This window comes from Falco punctatus (assembly GCF_963210335.1).
Source record: "Falco punctatus genome assembly, chromosome: 1".
Taxonomy (NCBI): domain Eukaryota; kingdom Metazoa; phylum Chordata; class Aves; order Falconiformes; family Falconidae; genus Falco; species Falco punctatus.
Window position 1 is genome coordinate 69,188,522 of NC_137580.1, and position 19,319 is coordinate 69,207,840.

The 19,319-nt window shown below is 39.0% G+C and overlaps 1 protein-coding gene across 4 annotated transcripts in view; it reads left to right on the plus strand.

Moving 5' to 3' along the window:
* Nucleotides 1-19,319, plus strand: part of PPA2 (inorganic pyrophosphatase 2) — a 37,828-nt gene that overhangs the window by 16,293 nt on the left and 2,216 nt on the right. For 3 of the 4 annotated variants that reach the window (XM_080374054.1, XM_080374055.1, XM_080374056.1), the window contains 6 exons: nucleotides 28-147; nucleotides 2,504-2,590; nucleotides 3,884-4,010; nucleotides 11,609-11,736; nucleotides 13,564-13,649; nucleotides 15,175-15,244. In XM_080374054.1, the coding sequence (XP_080230180.1) occupies nucleotides 28-147; nucleotides 2,504-2,590; nucleotides 3,884-4,010; nucleotides 11,609-11,736; nucleotides 13,564-13,649; nucleotides 15,175-15,244 (618 nt within the window). Of the gene's footprint in view, nucleotides 1-27; nucleotides 148-2,503; nucleotides 2,591-3,883; nucleotides 4,011-6,187; nucleotides 6,322-11,608; nucleotides 11,743-13,563; nucleotides 13,650-15,174; nucleotides 15,245-19,319 lie in introns of those variants that run through there. The other variant, XR_013925784.1, reaches the window with a different exon arrangement.

Genomic DNA, 19,319 nt, shown 5'->3' on the forward strand with positions numbered 1-19,319 from the left:
CCCCCTCCACCCCTCCTTTCTGCTTAGATTGCCACTGAGGAGCCGTTGAATCCCATTAAACAAGATATAAAGAAAGGCAAGCTTCGATATGTGGCAAATATCTTTCCTCACAAGGGTTATATATGGAATTATGGTGCCCTCCCACAGGTAACGTTTTTGTTATAATGGTGGAAGTTTTCTGTCTTCGGTGTAAATTGCCTTGTAAATCTTGGATACTGCCTGAATGCAAATCAGTTGCAAGAGGGGTGTTTCTCTGATACATTTGTAAATTAGGATTTTTTTATGTTAAGCTTTATTGTGTCTATAAATTTTGATCAGAATTTGAGCATGGGTGTAAACACGTGCTGTGTTTCAGGAAGGAGTTAAATGATCAAGAAATCTTGAATCTTTAGTCTGCGTCTCTCTGCTGTAGTGACAGAATTAAAGTGTCATGGTCTGCCGTTCAAGAATACTTGGTCAAGTAGCCATTTTCTGCTTAAACAAGGCATTTAAAAAAACCAACCACCTAATTCAGGATTTTCATGTATTGCAGCATAAATTTTAATTGGGAATTTTAATATCTGTAACAAAGGGGAACACAAGGGCTGTTCTTTTTTAGATTAAACCTCAACTGTCTTAGTTAACTTTTCTCTAAACTGTGAGACTTCACTGATCTTGACACATTCAAAACTTTGAGCCCTGAAAAAGCCCAACTAATGGCTGAAATTTTGAGTGTAATGAAAAGTTTTAAAGTTAATTCATTTCTGTGAATAACACGTTGGACTTAAATTAGTACTAAAGAACATGATGGAGCTAAAAAAAGAGAAATTTGTTTTCTTTACACATAACTGCATAAGCAGTGGAAGTTTACTCCTGAAAATCTGCTTATGTATTTGATCCCTCAAGAGGAGATACCAGGCAGGTGCTGGAGTGTAGCCATGAAGTTCTTATCTAGTCAGCAGTCCCAGCAGCCAAAGTTTCTGTGTAGGTATAGCTGGGAACCAGCCACCCCATTTAATGTTTGGAAATTCATGTGTGCCTTAGTACAAAGCCAAAATTAAACATTTGAATGTTTTCCTGTACAAAGTGCAGTATTTTGGACTGATGACACTTTCCCCAGGAGAAATGTTCAGCTCCCCTTGTTACCTTGTGAGTCAGAGAGGACTGGAGATAACTATTACTTTTATTTTCTGTAATAACTTTAAAATACCAGTTGGATTATTACATCTCCAGTTGTTGAAGTTAGTCCAGTTGTAACAAAAAAAAAATCCAATTCAGTGTCTCCATTACCACAAGAGGATTTTCATCAGGATGAGCAGTTGCTTTAAGTTCAACCTGAGTATATGGCTTAAAGATGCGTATTTGTAGCTGCTGTTTTATGCTGTGGAACAGAGAAGAAAAAAATTACAGTAGGGGCTGTCATTACTGTAGGAGTTACTGTACTGGACAGAGAACAATAGTATTTCTAGTGAGCTTTCCTTCTAACTTACAGGTGGAGTGGTGCAGCTGGGCAAGAGAATAGTACTAGTTTGATGCAGCCTTAAAGAAAAAGCACTTTAAAAGAGTATTGGAAAAATAAGTTTCAAACCACAATTCTCTCTTGACTACACTTCAGCAATTTTTTGTGATGATTCTGCTACCTAAACACCGGCGCATTTACTTTTCACCATTTTGCCTTTTAGTATCGGTCAAGTTCTCAAGAACAAGTTTGAGGTGCAGGTTTGACCATGGACAGCAGGAGCTAACAATATAGCTCCTTGGAAAAAGAGTGTTCTAACACCTTTTCAACAAAACTTCTTTGGACTCAAAATTCTTACCAGGAAAACTTCTCAACTTCAGAATGAGTTACTCATTACTAGCCAGTAGGAGATAAAACAAGTACTGGTCTAGTAATTAAGTTAGTATAAGTGGCTGTTGTACTTTCTGCTTGTACAGAGCTCAGAGCAGGGATTTGAACTTGCCTCCTTGAGAAGCTTCTTTGGTCTTAAGCTGTTGGCTGTTCTGGGAACATGCACATCTCAGAATACTGAGAAATTTTTCATACCTAAATCTAAAAATTTGAAAAGGTAATTTTGTGCTTACAAATCCTTTCCTAGGAGCTTGGTTAGCTCAAAGCCTTCATGTTTTTGAAAGCAACTTTTGTTAGTGCTATGGTATTTAAAGTGTATAGTAAGAATGTAGCTGTAGAATGTCCTAGCTTAATCCCACAACCACTAGTAAAAAATACTACTCAGGGCCCTCAGATGCGTTAATGACTGAAATTTGATAAAGTGTATGTGTTGATTCACAGATGCAGTTAATATTTTTGCTATTACGTCCTCAGTAATCCTCATGTTACTTGTCCTCAGTATGAGGATGAGTTACTCGGTGTCAGTCCATTGGCTGTTTGATGGTTTGTTCTTTTCCCATTGAGTCAGCCTGTTCTCAGAAAGCTGATGTTTTTATTAATATTAGTAGTTTAGTGGTTAGAGTAATTGTAATTGCAGATCAGCTGGTAACTGATAATTCTTTTCTCTTTTGACAGACCTGGGAAGATCCGAACCATACAGATAACATTACAGGATGTTGTGGGGATAATGATCCTATTGATGTTTGTGAAATAGGTTCAAAGGTTTGTCTTCATCAGGATTAATTTAATTTGTCAATGTTAATTTAAGAATTTGGGAACCACTTCTGGAAGGAGTTGGGTGGATGGAAAACAAGGAGAGGTAGTAATAGTCTCAGGGGATAACAGAAGTATGAAGAGAGGATCTCAGGAGGGAATAGGTAAGAAAATGGTGGACTTTTTAAAAAGGAGAGAAAAAAAGCAGGATTTGGTAAAGTCTGTGTACTGGAAAAAAGGGAAAATAAGAGAACATCACCCTGAAGTTCTGTGGCTGGATGGTGAGTTTGGGGTGAAGGAGGAGGAGTTTAAGATTTCTGGGGAAGGAAAAGATTTCTTTTTTTTCCCCTTGTTAGCAGTACGGAGCTAGGAATAGGTTTCTGAAAGATGAAGTAGTATGGTAGTGTCTCATGCACAAAAAATTACAAGGTCAGAACCACAAAGGAGGTGAGTTTGAGTTTTCTCATAGGTGCAGACAAAAGTAGATCCCTCTTGCCTAGACAAGACAGGAACCTGTTGCAGAGTTATGAGATACATAGTGGATAGATGAAAAAGAGGTGCAGCAAACACCATTATTAGGTATAGTGGAAAGGTTTGGCTCACTGAAAGAAAATTTTATGTATCTGGAGGCAGCAAAGAATGGAGCAATCCTCTGTGGTATCAAAATGGGGTTTAAAACGCATGAGTTTGGAAGAGGGATCTCTTGTGATATTTTAGGTAAGGGGAAATTTAATTGATGACCTCAATGAAGGTGGCTTTATTTGAGAAAAGGAACCTAAAACTTGAATTTTAAGGGATCCAGAAAGAGTTCTGAAGGGAGTATTAGCTGGTAGGGAGTAAGTTCCCCAAAAAAATGCAAAAAAGAGTTGTGCTGATATTTTTGGGCAAGGGGTGTGTGTTTATATGTATATATTTGAGTCAAATGTAAGGAACAGAAAGAGATAGACTAAGACCAGGAGTTGAGAAAGTAGAGATTCAAGAGGCAGGAAGGAGTTAAAAAATGAGTATGAGATACTTTTGAGTTGCAGTTTGGGGTGAACATCAAGAAGGTGTGGAAGAACTAGGGTAGAAGAGAAGGAAAATTCTTCTGGCTTGTTGTTTACTTAAATGCTGACTGGAGAATTGACGGTTGAAGAATAGCAGTGGTGGGAGAAAGGCTAGTAATGTTAAATACATGTGTACTGGGTTTACAGATCTATCTTGCAATTTTGTTAGCTGCGGGCTAAAAATGCAGCCTGTGAGGTGAAAGAGAAATTCTACTTAGTGTTTTCCAAATGTTTGTGAGATTATGTTCTGTTTCAGATTCGTTCTTCTGGTGAGATTGTTCAGGTGAAGGTCTTGGGTGTTTTAGCTCTTGTTGATGAAGGAGAGACAGATTGGAAGATAATTGCTATCAGTGCGGATGACCCAGAAGCTCAGAAAATCCACGGCAAGTATTTTTACCTTTCTTAATGCAAGTTACGTCAGTAGCTTGCACAGTAGAATGGTACCTGAGTTTAGACCACCCAGGCCAATAAAAGGCAGACATCAGAAAGGCAAGACTATTTTTTTGTTGTTTAAATCTGGTACTTCCTTCAAGGAGGGCATATGTGGTTTTCATACTAAGCTTTTGAAAAAGATTGACTTGGATTTTCAGGAGAACCTGTCATGCAGAAAGTCTTTTGACTTCTGAAACACAACCACCTTAGAAAGTGACCTCTTAAAATTACAGGCTTATCTCCTGTGTAATTGTGCATATTTACCTACTCAGATTGTGTAGCACACTGCTGTTTTGCTTGTTGAAAGTGTTTGTTCCTTTCATACTTGCAGGCATTGCGTTGCATTCTGAAAAAGGCTGCACATTTCCAATGTTTTGTCAGTTGTAACTGGGTTACTTCCAGGGTTTGTTACCTAGTATGGATGATTAACTTTCACCTTTTAGCTTGAAAATTTTGAAAGTAAACTGCTAATGCAGCTCACCCTAATATCAGCCTTGATGATGACTAGCAGTGCAGGGGGAAATATCCTTTCCAGACTGGTCCTCCTTGTGACCATGCTTTTGGTATCCAAATAGAATTCAAGTACTAAAATGTATGCGAGTAGCATGTGAGGTGGAGTTCTGCTTGCAGATTCCCATGAGAAGATGATACAGAGGTGTTAAAACTGCAGGGAGTTAAGTTTTTACAGCACAGGTAAAGTGCAGCTTCTCTCTGAATAAATGGAGGTTCCCTTCCTCAAACACAGTGTTACTGGGAATCATGAGAATTAAGTGAGGAGGTTTGTGTAAGACAGTGATTGTTGTGAGACCAAAAACCGTATGTCATCAGGTATGTATGATCAGAGCCTGCCCTTTGTTGGTAGGGAGCACTAAGGCACAGAGTGGCCTTCCTGTAAGAATAGGGCATAGGGCTATCCAGTGGTTTTGTAAGTAATTATTGCCATTGAGGCTTTTTCCTGATTTCTCAATGTAAAGCAAGTATATCACTGGGCTGGCCCTTCATTCTCAAGTTCTCTTGCAGGTTGCTTTCATGTGGAGAATACTTGGCTTGTGGGGGAAGAAGGGGATAAGAGGAAATGAGGAAAAGGAAACTCTTGGGTTGATGTTGATTAAAGTAATTGGACAGATTAATTACTACATAGTGTTTATGACTTTACTTTGACAGATATTAAGAAGTTCTGCTTAAGGAAATAGTAATAGTTTGCTGTTAATCTTAGTATCAGTTTGAGCCTCTGTAATGTGCAGTAAAATGCAATATAAGTGTCAGTAGTTAAAAGACAAGTAATTAGCACTTTATTTCTATACATTGTTCTGTTCAACTCTTACCCTTTTTCCTTAACAATTTCTGCAACAGTTTTATCAGAAAAGCTGGTGAGAGAATTTAAAAGGAGTTCACTAACTAGGGACAAAATTGGGACAGTTTATGCCACTGGGTTAAGTAACTCTATTTGAAAGCCCTCTGTTTTGTTTTGGTTTGGTTTTTCGGGTAATGACTGATTGGTCAGCTGTGTTACAGCTTTAGTTTGTTTGGGAGGGGAGTAAGAGTTTTAGTCTTGTTTTAACAAAAAAGAAAAAAGGCAGGGGGGAATGCATAAACCATTGTCTGTAGTTGATTACTGTGTACATCCTTTCTTATCAGAGAAAGGTGCAAAACTTCAAGAGGAGAACTGTTCTTCTGAGGTTCAGAGAAGTACAGAAATATGTATCCAATTTAATATGATTTCTCTTTGTGATTGGAGTTGCAGTCCAGGATTTACAAAAGAAAAGAAAAAGGAGTGGGGGGAAAAAAAGCCCCCATCTGCTTTCACAAAACATGACTAGCTTTGCAGTGTTTAACAGCAATCCTTCTTCAGTCTGAAAACAAACAAATCTGTTGGAGTAGGCAGTACAATATGTCCTTTTATACTTGTTTTCCCCCCTTCCCAAATATGTTAATTATTTCAGCATAAAGGGATAGCAGCTACAGATAAAACTGGTATCTCCCTCAGTAATTGATGTGCTGCTGTGTTATGGTGGTGGCCTCCTAGGGAAAGATGAGAGAAGTGTTGCCTTCTAAGTCTGCCCAGTAATTTTTATATCGTTTGTTAAACATTTTGAATTGGACTGAGAATCATCACATTTGCTTTCAGCTGAGTATGTGCACAGCCCCCAGTGAACATTTGGAAAAGATAATTCCGAGACACCAGAGCGGTGATTACTTGCAAACCCCATCCTGAGCCCGCACAGTGTGTTAACTCTTCTTGCTGCTTTAAGCACACCCCAGGTACTCTGTATATTCTCCTTCTGGGATTGTGATCGTTCTCATAAGTGCAATTGATTTTTTTGAGACTTCACAGAACTTAAAACTGAGCAGTCCCAACTTCTGAACAGTTCTCATTGTTTATTCATAGCACTCCACTGTACTGTGTCCTGCAGGCATTTATTGATAAATACTGGTTTAAATTGGAAACCCTGCCTAGAACTCTCTCTTTCACACAGAGCAATGAGAAACTCTAGTTTATAGTGACAATACCCAGGAATAGTAAGCAGTGCTTAGCACCTGTTCGACTGGGAACTGTGTCATCCATGGGAATAGCAAGGGTTTAGTGTCTTTTTGGGCTGACTTGTGAAGGTAATCTGTTTGAAATTATAGTGCTTAATACTGGTGGGCGTGGGGATAATCTCACTCCAAATACAAGATGTATGTCAGATGCAAGTATCTATGACAGAGTTTCTTTATGTCAGTGAGATCTGTCTTTGTGGCAACCTGAAAACCACTGTGTGGTGTGTTTCTGCTCAGGCAGTTGCAAGGTAGATGGCCATTAGCAAGCCAGTAAAGCTTCAGATCAAGCAAGTGTGGGAAATGGCCTAATAGCTCCCTGCACACTCAAACACTAAATATTGGTGGTATAATAGGCCTGGCTGTGTTTTTGCTGCTGTTGTTGCTTTTTGTTTGTGGGTTTGTTTTTTTTTTTTTTTTGTAAAATACTAGCCATGAGAAGCAACAAATTCTTGGACTGGAAAGGCTGCTTGTCTGCTTATGTCATAATTTGGATAGAATTTAATGTATTGAAATTCACATACATACTTGATGTGCTTTACAATGTTGGGCTTAGAAAGGATGAGCATCTTCCGTGCTGCAGTTTGGTCTAAATGTATATGGCATCTTCACGTTGGACAAGAGGTTTTGAATATCACTGGCAATTGAAACAGGAAGTGTGTTTGAAACACCTTATGAAAAGTCCAGCTCTCAAAAGGTCATCTTACCTTCCCTGAGCAAATTGGATGAATAATGGATGGCATTTTGGAGGTATTTTACTGGCCTGGAATCTCAGTAGCCATTTTCTGCTGTTGCTTACTGGAAAGATGTCTGGTTGTATTCTGCAGCAGTTGGTGAAGTCTGCCGGCTTTCTTGCACTATCATTTGCTGGCACTGGTATAGTTAACTGTGCTATCTTGTCACGCTTCTTTTCCAGCATGCAACTTGAGATTGGCTTTGTGAATTAAGTGATCAAACCCTAAATGGCAAAAACAAAGCATATGGCATACTTTGTTCCATATATTTTTATAGATCCTTGCATGAGAGTGTATTTATATGCATAGAAGCAGAGAGGCCCTGAAAACCTTTGTTGTGGATTTGTGTAAGCATTCAATATAAAGAAATTAATTATCTGTACTGAGGCTCCCCTCCTACCCCCTCACACCAGGCTCCACAAAATACACCAAATGCCTTTATATGGAATGTTGCTGCTGCTTCCTGTAAATGTTTATAAGATGTTATTAAAAACATATGTCCTCTCTTCCCAGAGACCTTGTTTAGAAAGCTTGCTGCAAGCATGTTGTTTTAGCTTTGCTTGCAAGAAGCAGCATCTGTTGTACTAAAAACGGTAGTTTGGTACAAATGCTTTTGTTGCTGTCTTGCAAAGCCAGATAGAATTGGGATCTGCGTTTGCATTGGCTCACTCTATTGACAAGAGAGCTAGCAGTGGTTGTTTGTGCCAGCCTTCAGAGATTTTTCCTTATTGAGACTAAACTGCACACTTAATGTGATTAGCTATCTTTTTTTTTTTTTTTTAAACCCTTGGTGCTTAACTTTGGTGCCCAGAAAAATGTGACCTATGGTTGTATGTAGGCAGTATAAAGACGTTACCACCTAGAGCCTAGTGGGTACCTGCTGATAATATACCTGCAAGAGCTGCTTGTGGGGATGAAACTGCATTAGGCCAGGTGCGTGCTTGCTACTCCCATACTTGCTAAGCCCTTTTTGACATCAGTGTGAGTACGTAGTTGTGAGGGAAGGTAAGCAGTCAGGGTCAGAAGAAAGTGTCTTAACAGCGTCTACTGTGGGAAAGACATTTAAGTGGGTTTTGGTGTGTTTTTGTTGTTGTTTGTTTGGTTTAAATCATATATCACTGTACTGCTTATCACGATCTATTATTTTACCTTTCTTTACTTAGTCTTTTGTTCTCCAAGTATATTTTTCTCCTTCTCCCCCTGATATCCAAAAGATGCTGTTTGGATTTCGGAATGGAGGGCAAGCCGTCTTTCAAGCTTTTCTATGACAGCTTGTAAGGAGCTGAAGACATGGCTGTCATGGATGTGAGAGCTCCTGTTTTCCTTATATTTTGTGCTTCGTGCTGACTGCACAGCAACAGGATCAATTTATTCTTGCGCACACACACATACACGTTTTTTCCTGCTGCTTGCCCCCAAGCAATGCATTATAATACAGATGTTTTGGTGTTTTTTTTTTTCTTTCAACCATTTAAGCTTCATATGGTGCCCAGTAGCTGTCCTTCATAATAAAGAATAGTGAAGTGAAGCATGGGGATGAAGGAAAGTAACTTGCAAGGACCAAGGAAAGAAAAGTAACCGCTGTCCCCCTTCTTAAGTCCTCAAAAAGAGAATATACAGCAGCCAGTACTTTAGGGGGCATATAATGCTGTAGCCTGATTCTGTGTAGTCATTGTACCTAGGCAAGGTATCTTCCAGTAGAGAATGTGAAATTCAGAGACATGATTCTGTCTATGAAGGGTGGTCATCCCTGTCTTAAGGAGGTAAGGAAAGGCTGCCCCAAAGCCTATTCTAATATTTGAGTCCTTTAAAGAAATAAAACCAAGGCCTGTAAATAAGGAACAACAGGTGGGGAGGGGCACAGGTGTCAGTTTGTAGACAGACACTTTTGGTGAATGGTTTTTATGGGAATAGGAGACAAATAACCAAGTAGGAGGAGTGGAGAAGCAGAGTTAGGAGAGAAATTTTCTGGAACAGGAACCAGAAGAAAGGACCAGCAGTCTGAGAAAGTATTTAAGTAGTGTCTAGAGATGGAGGTCTGGGGTTCATTCGCTGCTGGAAGCCAAGGAGGTTGCTGCAGCAGCCTAGTTTGCTTTACAGACCTGAGGAGATACTGTCTCTTCCAACAAGTACTAGAACTTGTGAGTTCAAACCTCGCAAGAGGAGGAGATTACAAGGGCTCAAGATGGGAGAATGGTCCCACACTTGGAGTGAACAGGATGATATACTGTAGTCCTGAAACCAGTTTGAATTGGAGCTGCAGTTTTATTAGTGCCCAAATGAAGCATCCAACCAAGTCCCCACCCTTTTCTAAATCTTTTCTTCTTGGTTGGTCTCACCCACCCATCCCAGTGAAAGACTTCTTGTACTCTTAAAACATGTATTCAGCTAGAAGTCCTGCCTCTAGCATAGCCTTATGTGCCCTTGCTTTTTTCTGGGATTCTGCCAATGAAACTCCCTAATCTTCTACAGGCAGATGGCCAGCAGCCAAGTGCAAAATGTGTTTTACTTCTGAGTCCATAAACACGTAGCCCTATTAAGTGTGTACAGAAGCAAAAATTTACATAAGGTTCTTCAAAGTTTTATGTTTTATTCCTTGGGTAGTGTGTGATCCAGTGGAATTTGGGAGTGGCATCTATGAGATGCCTATGAACACTCGGCTTATCTTCTCACATAGGTTTGGTCACACAGTTCAGTCCATGTGTCATCTCTCTTGGTGGTCTACAGAGAATTGCATTGTCTGTAGCGCAAGGCTTGTTCCCTTCTCATACTGTCCTTTTTAGAAATACTTGAATGTCTTTGTTCAGGTTCACAGCCTAGATCTTTAAAAAGACATTTAGGCACTCAAAGATGGAAAGCACAGGACTAGGTGTCAATTTTGAAGACTAAGCACTCTGAAAATCTGGTTTAGAGGACTGGATAGACAGAAGAGTATCTGCTAGGAATCACTGCCAACCAGGAGATGTCAGTTAGTGAGGCATATCTATGGCAGAAGAGAATGAAGTAACCAAGCAGTACTGAGAGAGAGCAAGAGGGAATTGAGAAGGGAGAAATCAGCAACTGACTTGCAAAAACACCAGAAAAAGAGAATAACACCATGGGAAGTGGGCAAAGTGAAGTTATGAAAAAGCTGGAAGACTGCATGCAAAGTACAGCAATAAAAAGTCAGCTCCCATTTCCATTAGAAGTGACATTAGGAGGGAAATAGATGGAAAGAGAAGGATTACACCAGCTACAAAAAGTACTTTGCTTCCAGAAAGGACAAATTCCTTTATTATATCAAAATCAATTAAAATTGTGTTGAAGGCTTTTCCATGTAAACGTATTGCCAGAGAGTTAATTTGCCAAGGGGGTGATAGGACCACTTTGTTGCAAGTGACAGAACTGATGGTAGTCTCACAGGACAACCTGGTAAAATTTGATAGGTGCAGTAGAAGTGAACATTTAAGATCATGAACTGCGCCTTTGCTATAGTAGTATAGCCCTTGAGCAGAATTACTGTGTGACTGTTTAATCTCTCTGTACCCACTGTGGCAATGTTCATCTCTGCCTCCCAAGGGTGTCCTGCAAATGGCATGCATTCCTCTTTGTGTCCCGTTCCATCTTTGCACAGTAGGATTATAGAGGTAAAGGCAGAATTGACTTATCACTGTGAGTATGCAGATATCACGGGGTTATCAGTAGAGTTAGTGTTTAGTGCTCCTGGCACATATCTGTCTTGTATCTAATGGGCTGAATCTGGAAGTAATGTGAGCAAAGGGATGGATGCCTTTAAGGTAATTTTGAGAAGTCAAGCCTGTATTTTGTTTTGAGGTGCTGGTTTAAAAATCCGTATGTTGAAATTGTTTTTACTAGCTATTCTTTCATTGTCAAGAAATGCTTTTAGTCCCTGCAGTTGCTGGGGAAAACAGTTACCTCACTGAATAATCTTAAGTATTGCAAGAGATACGTATTGAGATGAAAGCCTATAAATATAGAATTTTCTTCTTCTCCTGTCAGAAGTATGGTCCTTTTAATCATTGTCCCTTTGGGCCTTCATTAATGAAGGGCAGGAGGCAACTGGTTTACCTGTTCAGCGTGGTCGTGAAAGCGTAAGATATCAACTATGGGCATCTGATGTAATGAAGTGAAGTTCCGCAATGACTTTGAAAGTGCTCAGTGAAATCAAATTGTTTGCAGATCCTTTATGAGACTTTAAAAAATGAATGTTACAAAAACTGTGAGTAAAAATGACCAGTCCTTTTTTTTTCCTTTTTTTTTTTCTTTTTAATTTACAGATATTGACGATGTTAAGAAGCACAAGCCAGGTTATCTTGAGGCTACAGTTGACTGGTTCAGATTATATAAAGTCCCTGATGGTAAACCGGAAAATCAGTTTGCTTTTAATGGAGAATTTAAAGACAAGGTGAAGATAATCCAAAACTAAAGATGCATCATTCTGTCATGTAGCCTCTTTAATACATCATAGACTTTTTGGAATTGTAAAGGATGAGGTTTAACAAAAAGAATTTTTATAGGAGGGATCTTTGAAAAAGATTTATTAGGCTAGGAATAAATAATCTTTGCTGCCTTCCATTTTATTCAGGGAAAATGCATAGTTTATTAACGGAAGTCAGTAAAAAGCCGAACAAAACCAAAACATTCAGTCCTAATCCTGATGAGACTTACACACTTATCTGTGCATTTGTAGGTTTTTTCACAGCATTTTCATTCTTACTGTCAGAGGAATGAACAAATAGTCTTTTCAGGTATTTTTTCAGTCCTGATTTGATAAATTTTCCTGACAATTTTTTTAAGGCCATGCCATTTAAGGCAGACAATGGGTTGCAGATTTTTTCATATTTGGTATTTGCTCAAGGTATACTTCTTCCTGGTAGTTCTATGTGAAAACATTTGAACTGGTTTTGGCTTGAAGGCTGAAAAAATATTTTGTCTTTTTTTAGAAAATGAATGGTGTTTTCAACTACCTACAGTAAAAATGGCCAGGGTTTGAAAGGAGAGTGGACCTGGGAATAGACCTCACTGAAGAAAATACCTGGATTTTTCCAAAGGAAATTGGGTGTGATTTGAGTAAAAGTGATTTGAAAATCATGTATTGCACACTCTCTGTAGACTATTTTTGGCAAAAGTGTCACAGGTTCCTGTGGAATGATGCCCGTGTGTCAGCTAGTTCAGCCTTGCAGTGTGCTGTCAAAGTTATAAAATGCCTTCTAACCAGCACAGGCAACTTACATGTTTTGTCTGATTAAAGAGATGCTCTGACTCCCCTCTGCACTAGAACTGTCTTTTAAATCAATCCAGTGTAGAGTTGTAAGGCTTGATAACCTCATCTCTCTCCCCTGTTCTCTCAGGAACTGCTTTTGGAAATTGCCCTGCTCTGTAACGCAGAGTGTCACTCTGTAGTGACAGTTTAACGGTATATCCCTGTCAGGCCATTGGAGTTCAGGCTTGAGGCACTAAATGCCCCAGGATAGCTGGTGTGGAGCACTTGAATAATTCTCCAACATTTCTAGAGATCCAGAATGTGGGGCGGCAGCTGTTGGCTATGCTCCAGCAGCTCTGGTGAAGTTCACAATGTTCCAGTGGCATTTTGCCAAGTCTCTCCTTCTTAGGAAGCGTGCATGTTCTGTTGGCAGCTTTTTGCAAGCCAGTCTAGATATCATCATCTGGACAGCGAGGGCTTATTTTACTTTATTTTTTTAAAAACTTTCTCATCCCTACCATGCCCCCAATATTACTTTTGTTTAAAACAAACAAAAACTGTTAAGCAGCTGACATGTTACATTGTTGCAAATGCTTAAGTATATGATTGGGCAATTAATGAAGTAAATGCAAATTTTGTCACTAGAGGGGAAACCTTAACTCTGACCTTGATGTGTATCTGTGACAGAGGAGTCGTAGCTGACACTTTGTCCCATTTAGGACCTAGTACAGTTTTCTACAACTGTAGGTGTCTGCTTAGCATCTAGTGCTGATTTATTTGTGCAGCCTTCATGTTTTCTGGCTGTGGACCAAGGGAAAGTCCTGAATGTGTTGCCACTGTATTTGACAGATAGTGAAGTTTGTTTCTTTTCATAAAAAGGGTGTTATATTTTACAGAAATTTAATGAGGCCTTGAAGGAGGGCCCTTAAAAAAAACAGATGAAAAATATGTTTTACTAAACTAGTTCTGTGACTTTTTTTCTGTTTAATAGCATTTTAATGCATAAAACTTTTCCTTGATGTAAACTAGGATTTTGCTGTTGAAATTATTAAATCCACCCATGAACACTGGAAAGCTTTGCTTCATAAGAAAGCTGAGGGAGGTACTATTAAGTGGTAAGTGTCCAGTCATGTCTTTTCTTCTTTGTCTTTTGCTAGTGCTGGTGGTATTCTATGTGTGGCAGCTGTGCATGAGCTGCTTAGAATTTTTACTTTGAGATGACAGAAATACTCATGGTTTTGATAATTGATAATAGACTATGGTTGACTAATTGCACCTTGTATGATAATGACTTACTGGTAAGTGGTTCCAAAAACATAGTGATCATATAAAAGTGATATAGATTAACTTTAGGAAAATGGCCCCAGAGTGTGTGTTCAGTATCATTTTGGGAGAATCTTGGTATTCTGTGTAAATCCTCTTGTCACTGTTTATTCCATCCTCCAGTGCTGCATTGCTGTGCTGCAAAATTCTTTAGCAGCTTAGCATTCCATATTTTTTAGTAGTTGTCTGGAATGAGAGAGCCAAATTACCGTTTTTTATTAGCCTTTGGCCTGATCTAAATTAAAATGGACTTTATTAAGCTTTCTGGACTGGTTTGCATTGGCAATTCTGGCATCAGAGGTCCTGAAAAGTAGGCAGGTATCTTTGCCTGGTGCTTTCCAAGAACAGTAGATTGCCTACCGTTAGCTGAAACCAGAGGGCAAAGGCTGTGGGGAAAGGTGTGCTCAGATAGTTGCTGTTGTCTTCTACTTTATTGGGAAAAAGTGACTTTCTTTTTCTTGGAGCTGTTTGAACACCGTAGCAGTTGGCCAGGTCGGTAGTTCTGTTTTAGCATGATAGAAATACGGTAGGATAATATTAAAATTTTGGTCTTGATTATTTCAGAAGTGCTTTGAGGTTCATGTTGGCGAAATTAAAAAATAATTAAAATTGCAGTCTTACTTTGAGGAATTGAACTTGTTGCTGTTTACTCTTTAGGACTTTCAAAACTCATGACCAAATTCATTTTTGGTGTGAAAGGCTGGATATCTATAGGGAAAGATCTCTGCAAAGTACTTGGTCCCAGAATTTGCTCTCTGGAAGCGGTACAGGTGTCTGCTGCTTTATGTAGGAGCAGAATTTTGACTTGTGTTTTTTCTTCCTCCTTGCTACATACTGCAGGCAGGTTACTGCAAACCAGGGGTGATCTGCCACAGAATCTGCCTGTCCTTCAAGGCACAAGAGACAGGGGGATATTCACGCTGTTTGTGCTAGCCATCTAGGTGTTTTTTCAATTCCCTCAGGAAGTGCCAGTTTATCTCTATTGACTTTGTGGGGGGATTTAGTTTAACTGTGGTCCCCTGAACCGTACCCAAGTTAGCTGCCAAAAGCTCTGAGTGTGAGCAGTGCTTGTATTCATATAGAACATAGAGCCTAACCCCCCCCTCAAATCCAAAGAAACAAAGAACACCCCTCCACACCCCTGCTCTCTTCCAGCATTACTGGTTACTTTTATGTTTTTTACTTCCTCATTTCTTGCAGATACACATTTCTGAGCTCTATATGTGAAGGTGTTTTTTTCCATAGGTACTTAATAGTGTGTGTGTGTGTCTCTTTTCCACTGATTGATAAAATGTGTATTTAATTTTGTTTTTCCAGCACAAATGTTCTGGTGAATGGCAGTCCGTTTTGTTGCAGCGAAGAGGATGCCCGAATGATTGTGCAGTCGGTAAGGATAATCTGTACTTTTTTCCTCCCCCCGTTTTTTTTTTTTAAGTGATTAATAGGAAAAGAAGATTAAGAGCTCCAAAACTGAAAGGAAGTAGCTAAACTGAAATGGTCCTTAAATAAAAATTTTAGGCATAAAGTAAAAGGAAGAGCACAAAGGTTGTGGGGGAAATGTAAGCATTATAAACAAATCTTTCATTGCAGCGGTCCAATTGTGCTTTCTGGCAGGTTCATTGCTGTTCTGGTGGGGGTTTTTTGTTTTGTCTTTTTTTCTCCCTCTGCAGTGCTGTTTCTTCTGATCCTGAATAGCAAGATGGACTGCTATTTGTATCTAGCCTGCTGTCTTCTCTGTCTCCCCTGTTGCCATGAGTTACCACCCAGTGTTAGAACTCATTGACTAGCTGACTGTAGTCCCTAATCACTAAAGGGATCCTTTGTTTGTCTACTTGCATAATTAAATGCATTGCTGTAAGAGAGGGGGATGCTTTTTTGAATGTTTCTTAAAGAATGCCTGTCATATTCTGAAAATTAACATAAAATGAAAACATGCAGGTTTCCTGTTCAGGCAAGAAAAATGTCCTGCAGGTCTGATGCTTTCATGTGCAAATGCTAGTGGAGGAGAATTTCTTCCATTTTAAAATTTGCTAGTTTGGATGCCAGAAATTAAGCAAAGTTACCAGAAATTACATGGAGAAAAGAACCCCCAAGTATTACTCTTTTTTTTAATTATTATTATTATTATTGTTTTTATTTTTAACATATGCCATGATTGAGACTGTGCTCGTGACCAAATGAGTGTGGCAGGTATTTTGCACATGTGCATGGCTGTCTGGGCAGCCAGTGTTTTGCCCCAGTAGTCACAGGAATTATGCAAGTTCAGGATGCCATCCACTGCCTGTGCAGGTAACATTCCAACAGCATTTCTAGTAAGAATGTGTTGTCCTTGGTGGTGTTTTGTCACAAGGAAGTAAAACTTGTCAGTTGCAAAGAAAACTTGGTTTAAGTCATAAAGAAGTGTCAAACCTAACTGGTTTTCCTATTCAGGTCTCTTGCTTTCAGGACTTCTTCAAAAGTGTCTTTATGGTTGGCCTTATAAATGTTTATTAATTGGACTGTAAGTTTTAAATGAAAGAACTCATTCTGGAATTCAGATATGTTTTTAGGCATGTCACTCACAGCTATAAAGCATATATTTACCTCCTCTGTTTTCAAATTTACAGTAACTTTTAGTAAGTGTTTAAATGCAATTAAAATTTGAAGTTCAGATGTATTTGGATGATGGCAAACCTGCAAAGGAGTATTTCCTTTTGCTTTCTGTGCTGTTTCTACTTTGAAGCATGTAGGGTAAATAATTATCTGTTTAAATCAGCAGTATCCATTATTTTGTCTTCTAATAACAAATAAAACTTCCTGGTTTTTGGGGTGGAGGTTAGTAAAAACAAGTTCATAAAATATATTGTATCAAACTTTATTTTTTTTTTTATTTTGAGCACTTGCATTCTTATCAGGTATTATCACTTTCTGGCTTTTAAGTGATACTGGTTTTGGGAAGTTGTCATCACTCCTTTCCATCATTCTTTTTCAGTTCAAAGTATTTTGATTGTGTCTTTGTAGGGTACTACCGCTTGGTGCTTTTTGGGCAGGGAGAAGAGGCAATACTCTTTTAAATACTGTTCATACTGCGTGCAATTACCAATCTATGATAAATAAAAAAAGTAAAATGCTCTTGAAATATGAATGGTGGACACTCTAAATATAAGCAGGGAGGTTGACCTGCATGTTTTAAGCACATATCTTTTTGTCTAGTATGCTACACTGCCTGCTTTGGTTATTAGTTTGAAAGAGATGAACACCTGAAGTGAAAGTACATGAGTGTTGGCTACAGAATCTTAACGGCTGGTGGTAATTTTAAATGAAAGTTGCCTGTGTCTGTCTGAGTGGTTTTTTTGTGTTTTTTGTTTTTATAAACTAAAAGTAGATACATTTTCTTCTAATTTATGTCCATCTATTAACTTCTGGATTGAAAACAGAAGAATGAAAGCTGAGGTAGGGATTTTGTGTGCAAGAACAGTGAGAAATGTATTTCAGCGACTGCAAAATTTCTGAGCTACTTGTGCAGTGAGAGCTGGTACCCTACAATTCTGTCTCCTGGGTCAGACTCAAATACGGAATTTTTGACTGGGTGATAATTGCCTTCAATCAGGTATATCAAGTTGTTATAAAAAACCCACCAAACAAACACCAAAACCACAAACCTCAACCAAAAAAAATACCCCCAAAAAACCCTACCAAAGGAAAACTTGGTACTGCTATGAAACAATTTTTATGGTGAGCGAGAGATCTAGAAGAACCAAAAAGAAAACAAACAAATCCTACCAAATGCTTCCCAAATTGTGTACTAATCAAAATTTCATACAGATTTTGATTGGTTAATTCCCAAGATAGTCCTGTTGATTTCACTAGATTTATTGTGCTATTGTTTGACCTTTCATTATTTTACAGATACAGGACTAGAATGTCTTGTCTCCATTGGGGGAATTTACACTCCACTGAGTTCACTTCTACATGGTGGGCATGTGTACTGTCATCTGTATTGGTGGCAGACTAGGAATGATTCTATAGCTGGTCAAGTTGCCATGTCCCGACAATCCCAAAGAGATAAAAGATAATATGTGCATATGGGAACACATATGGAACATTTGAACCAGCCAGAATTACACCAGCCCCCTACAACTACAAACCTAGTTGAGTTTTAACACTAGGTAGTGAAAATTTCTAGGGTTCTCCAGCCTTTGCAAATGGTTTGTTATCTTTCTTGGCTCCACTGTTAGTGTATGTTGAAGCCAGGAGGAGCAGAGCTTTGTAGCTGAATGTGTTAGTGCCAAGATGTACTATTTATTTAAGGGTTTTAAGTGTTGTCATCTGTAAAACTGACCAGGACAGCCAAACTATTGTTTAACATTAATCCTTGAGAACTGCTTGCTCACTTGCTCTGTGAAGAAGCTACTGAGGACTTGGCAAATTGGAAAATCTCCAAGAAAATCTATATATAGTTAGTAGAGCAGTGGTTCTCAGACTTATCACATAATTTTTCCCTTTATAATACTGGAAAGTGAACTAGGAAAGCTTTGCTAGATGATGTCTCATCTGATAAAATGCAGAACAGTGTCTTGCAGGGGAAAACACTTGGCTCTTCCATATAATTTAAAAAAACCTCCCAACAAAATTTGCATCTGTATATCTAATGATGTGTTTTGAGTAATTCAGATAATTATATAATTATAATTAATATAATATAGAGATAATATAAGCAAGAAAAGTCTGCAAATTGCCTTTCTCCCTACATGTTCTGTGAGGGCATTTCCATTTGGGACTTAGTAGAGGCTGAATTTTCTGTTCAGTAGCCAGTTGTGAAACGAAAGATTGATTGGGTTTTTAGTCTGGGATTTTGGTTTGTTTTAAATTATTTTGTTTGGTTTTTAAACTGTGTTCTAGATGGAAAGGGTTGTGTAACGAAAAGACTCCTGGTTCAGTGGGATGAGGTTGTGGTCTGTTTGTGGTGGGAAGGTACCGAGTCCTTACCTTAAACTTTCTAAGCAATTATCCCCGAAGTGGCAGGCACCTGCTTGTACATAGTGACGACTGGTTCTCCCTACCTTGTAGGATAAAGCTTTGGATTTGCTGGAAAGATAGGTGATGGTCTGGTGGTAAGGCCTGGAAGACCTGGATTATATTTGTCATACTGCCACATCCCTTCAGATCAGTCGCTTAATCTCCTTGTGCAGGTGATTATCCTGGGTAAAGTGGGAAAAAGGATATTGGTTTTCTTTTTCCTCCTCATGGGTTTTGACCCACTCTCAGTGGACTGAGCCCTCTGCGTGCTTAGAGGCAGGCAGGCTCGCGAGGGAATTTCACACCAATGGGGCTCGGTCCGAGAGCTGCACTGTGCTAAACCTGGCTCCAAGGTTTCTGGGTCTGCCTGTGAGGATACTGCAAAGTTTTCATTATTGTCATCACATGCCGTTAAAGCAGTGGCAGGAAGTGCCACCCTGTTGGTGTGAAAGACATGGGTGGTC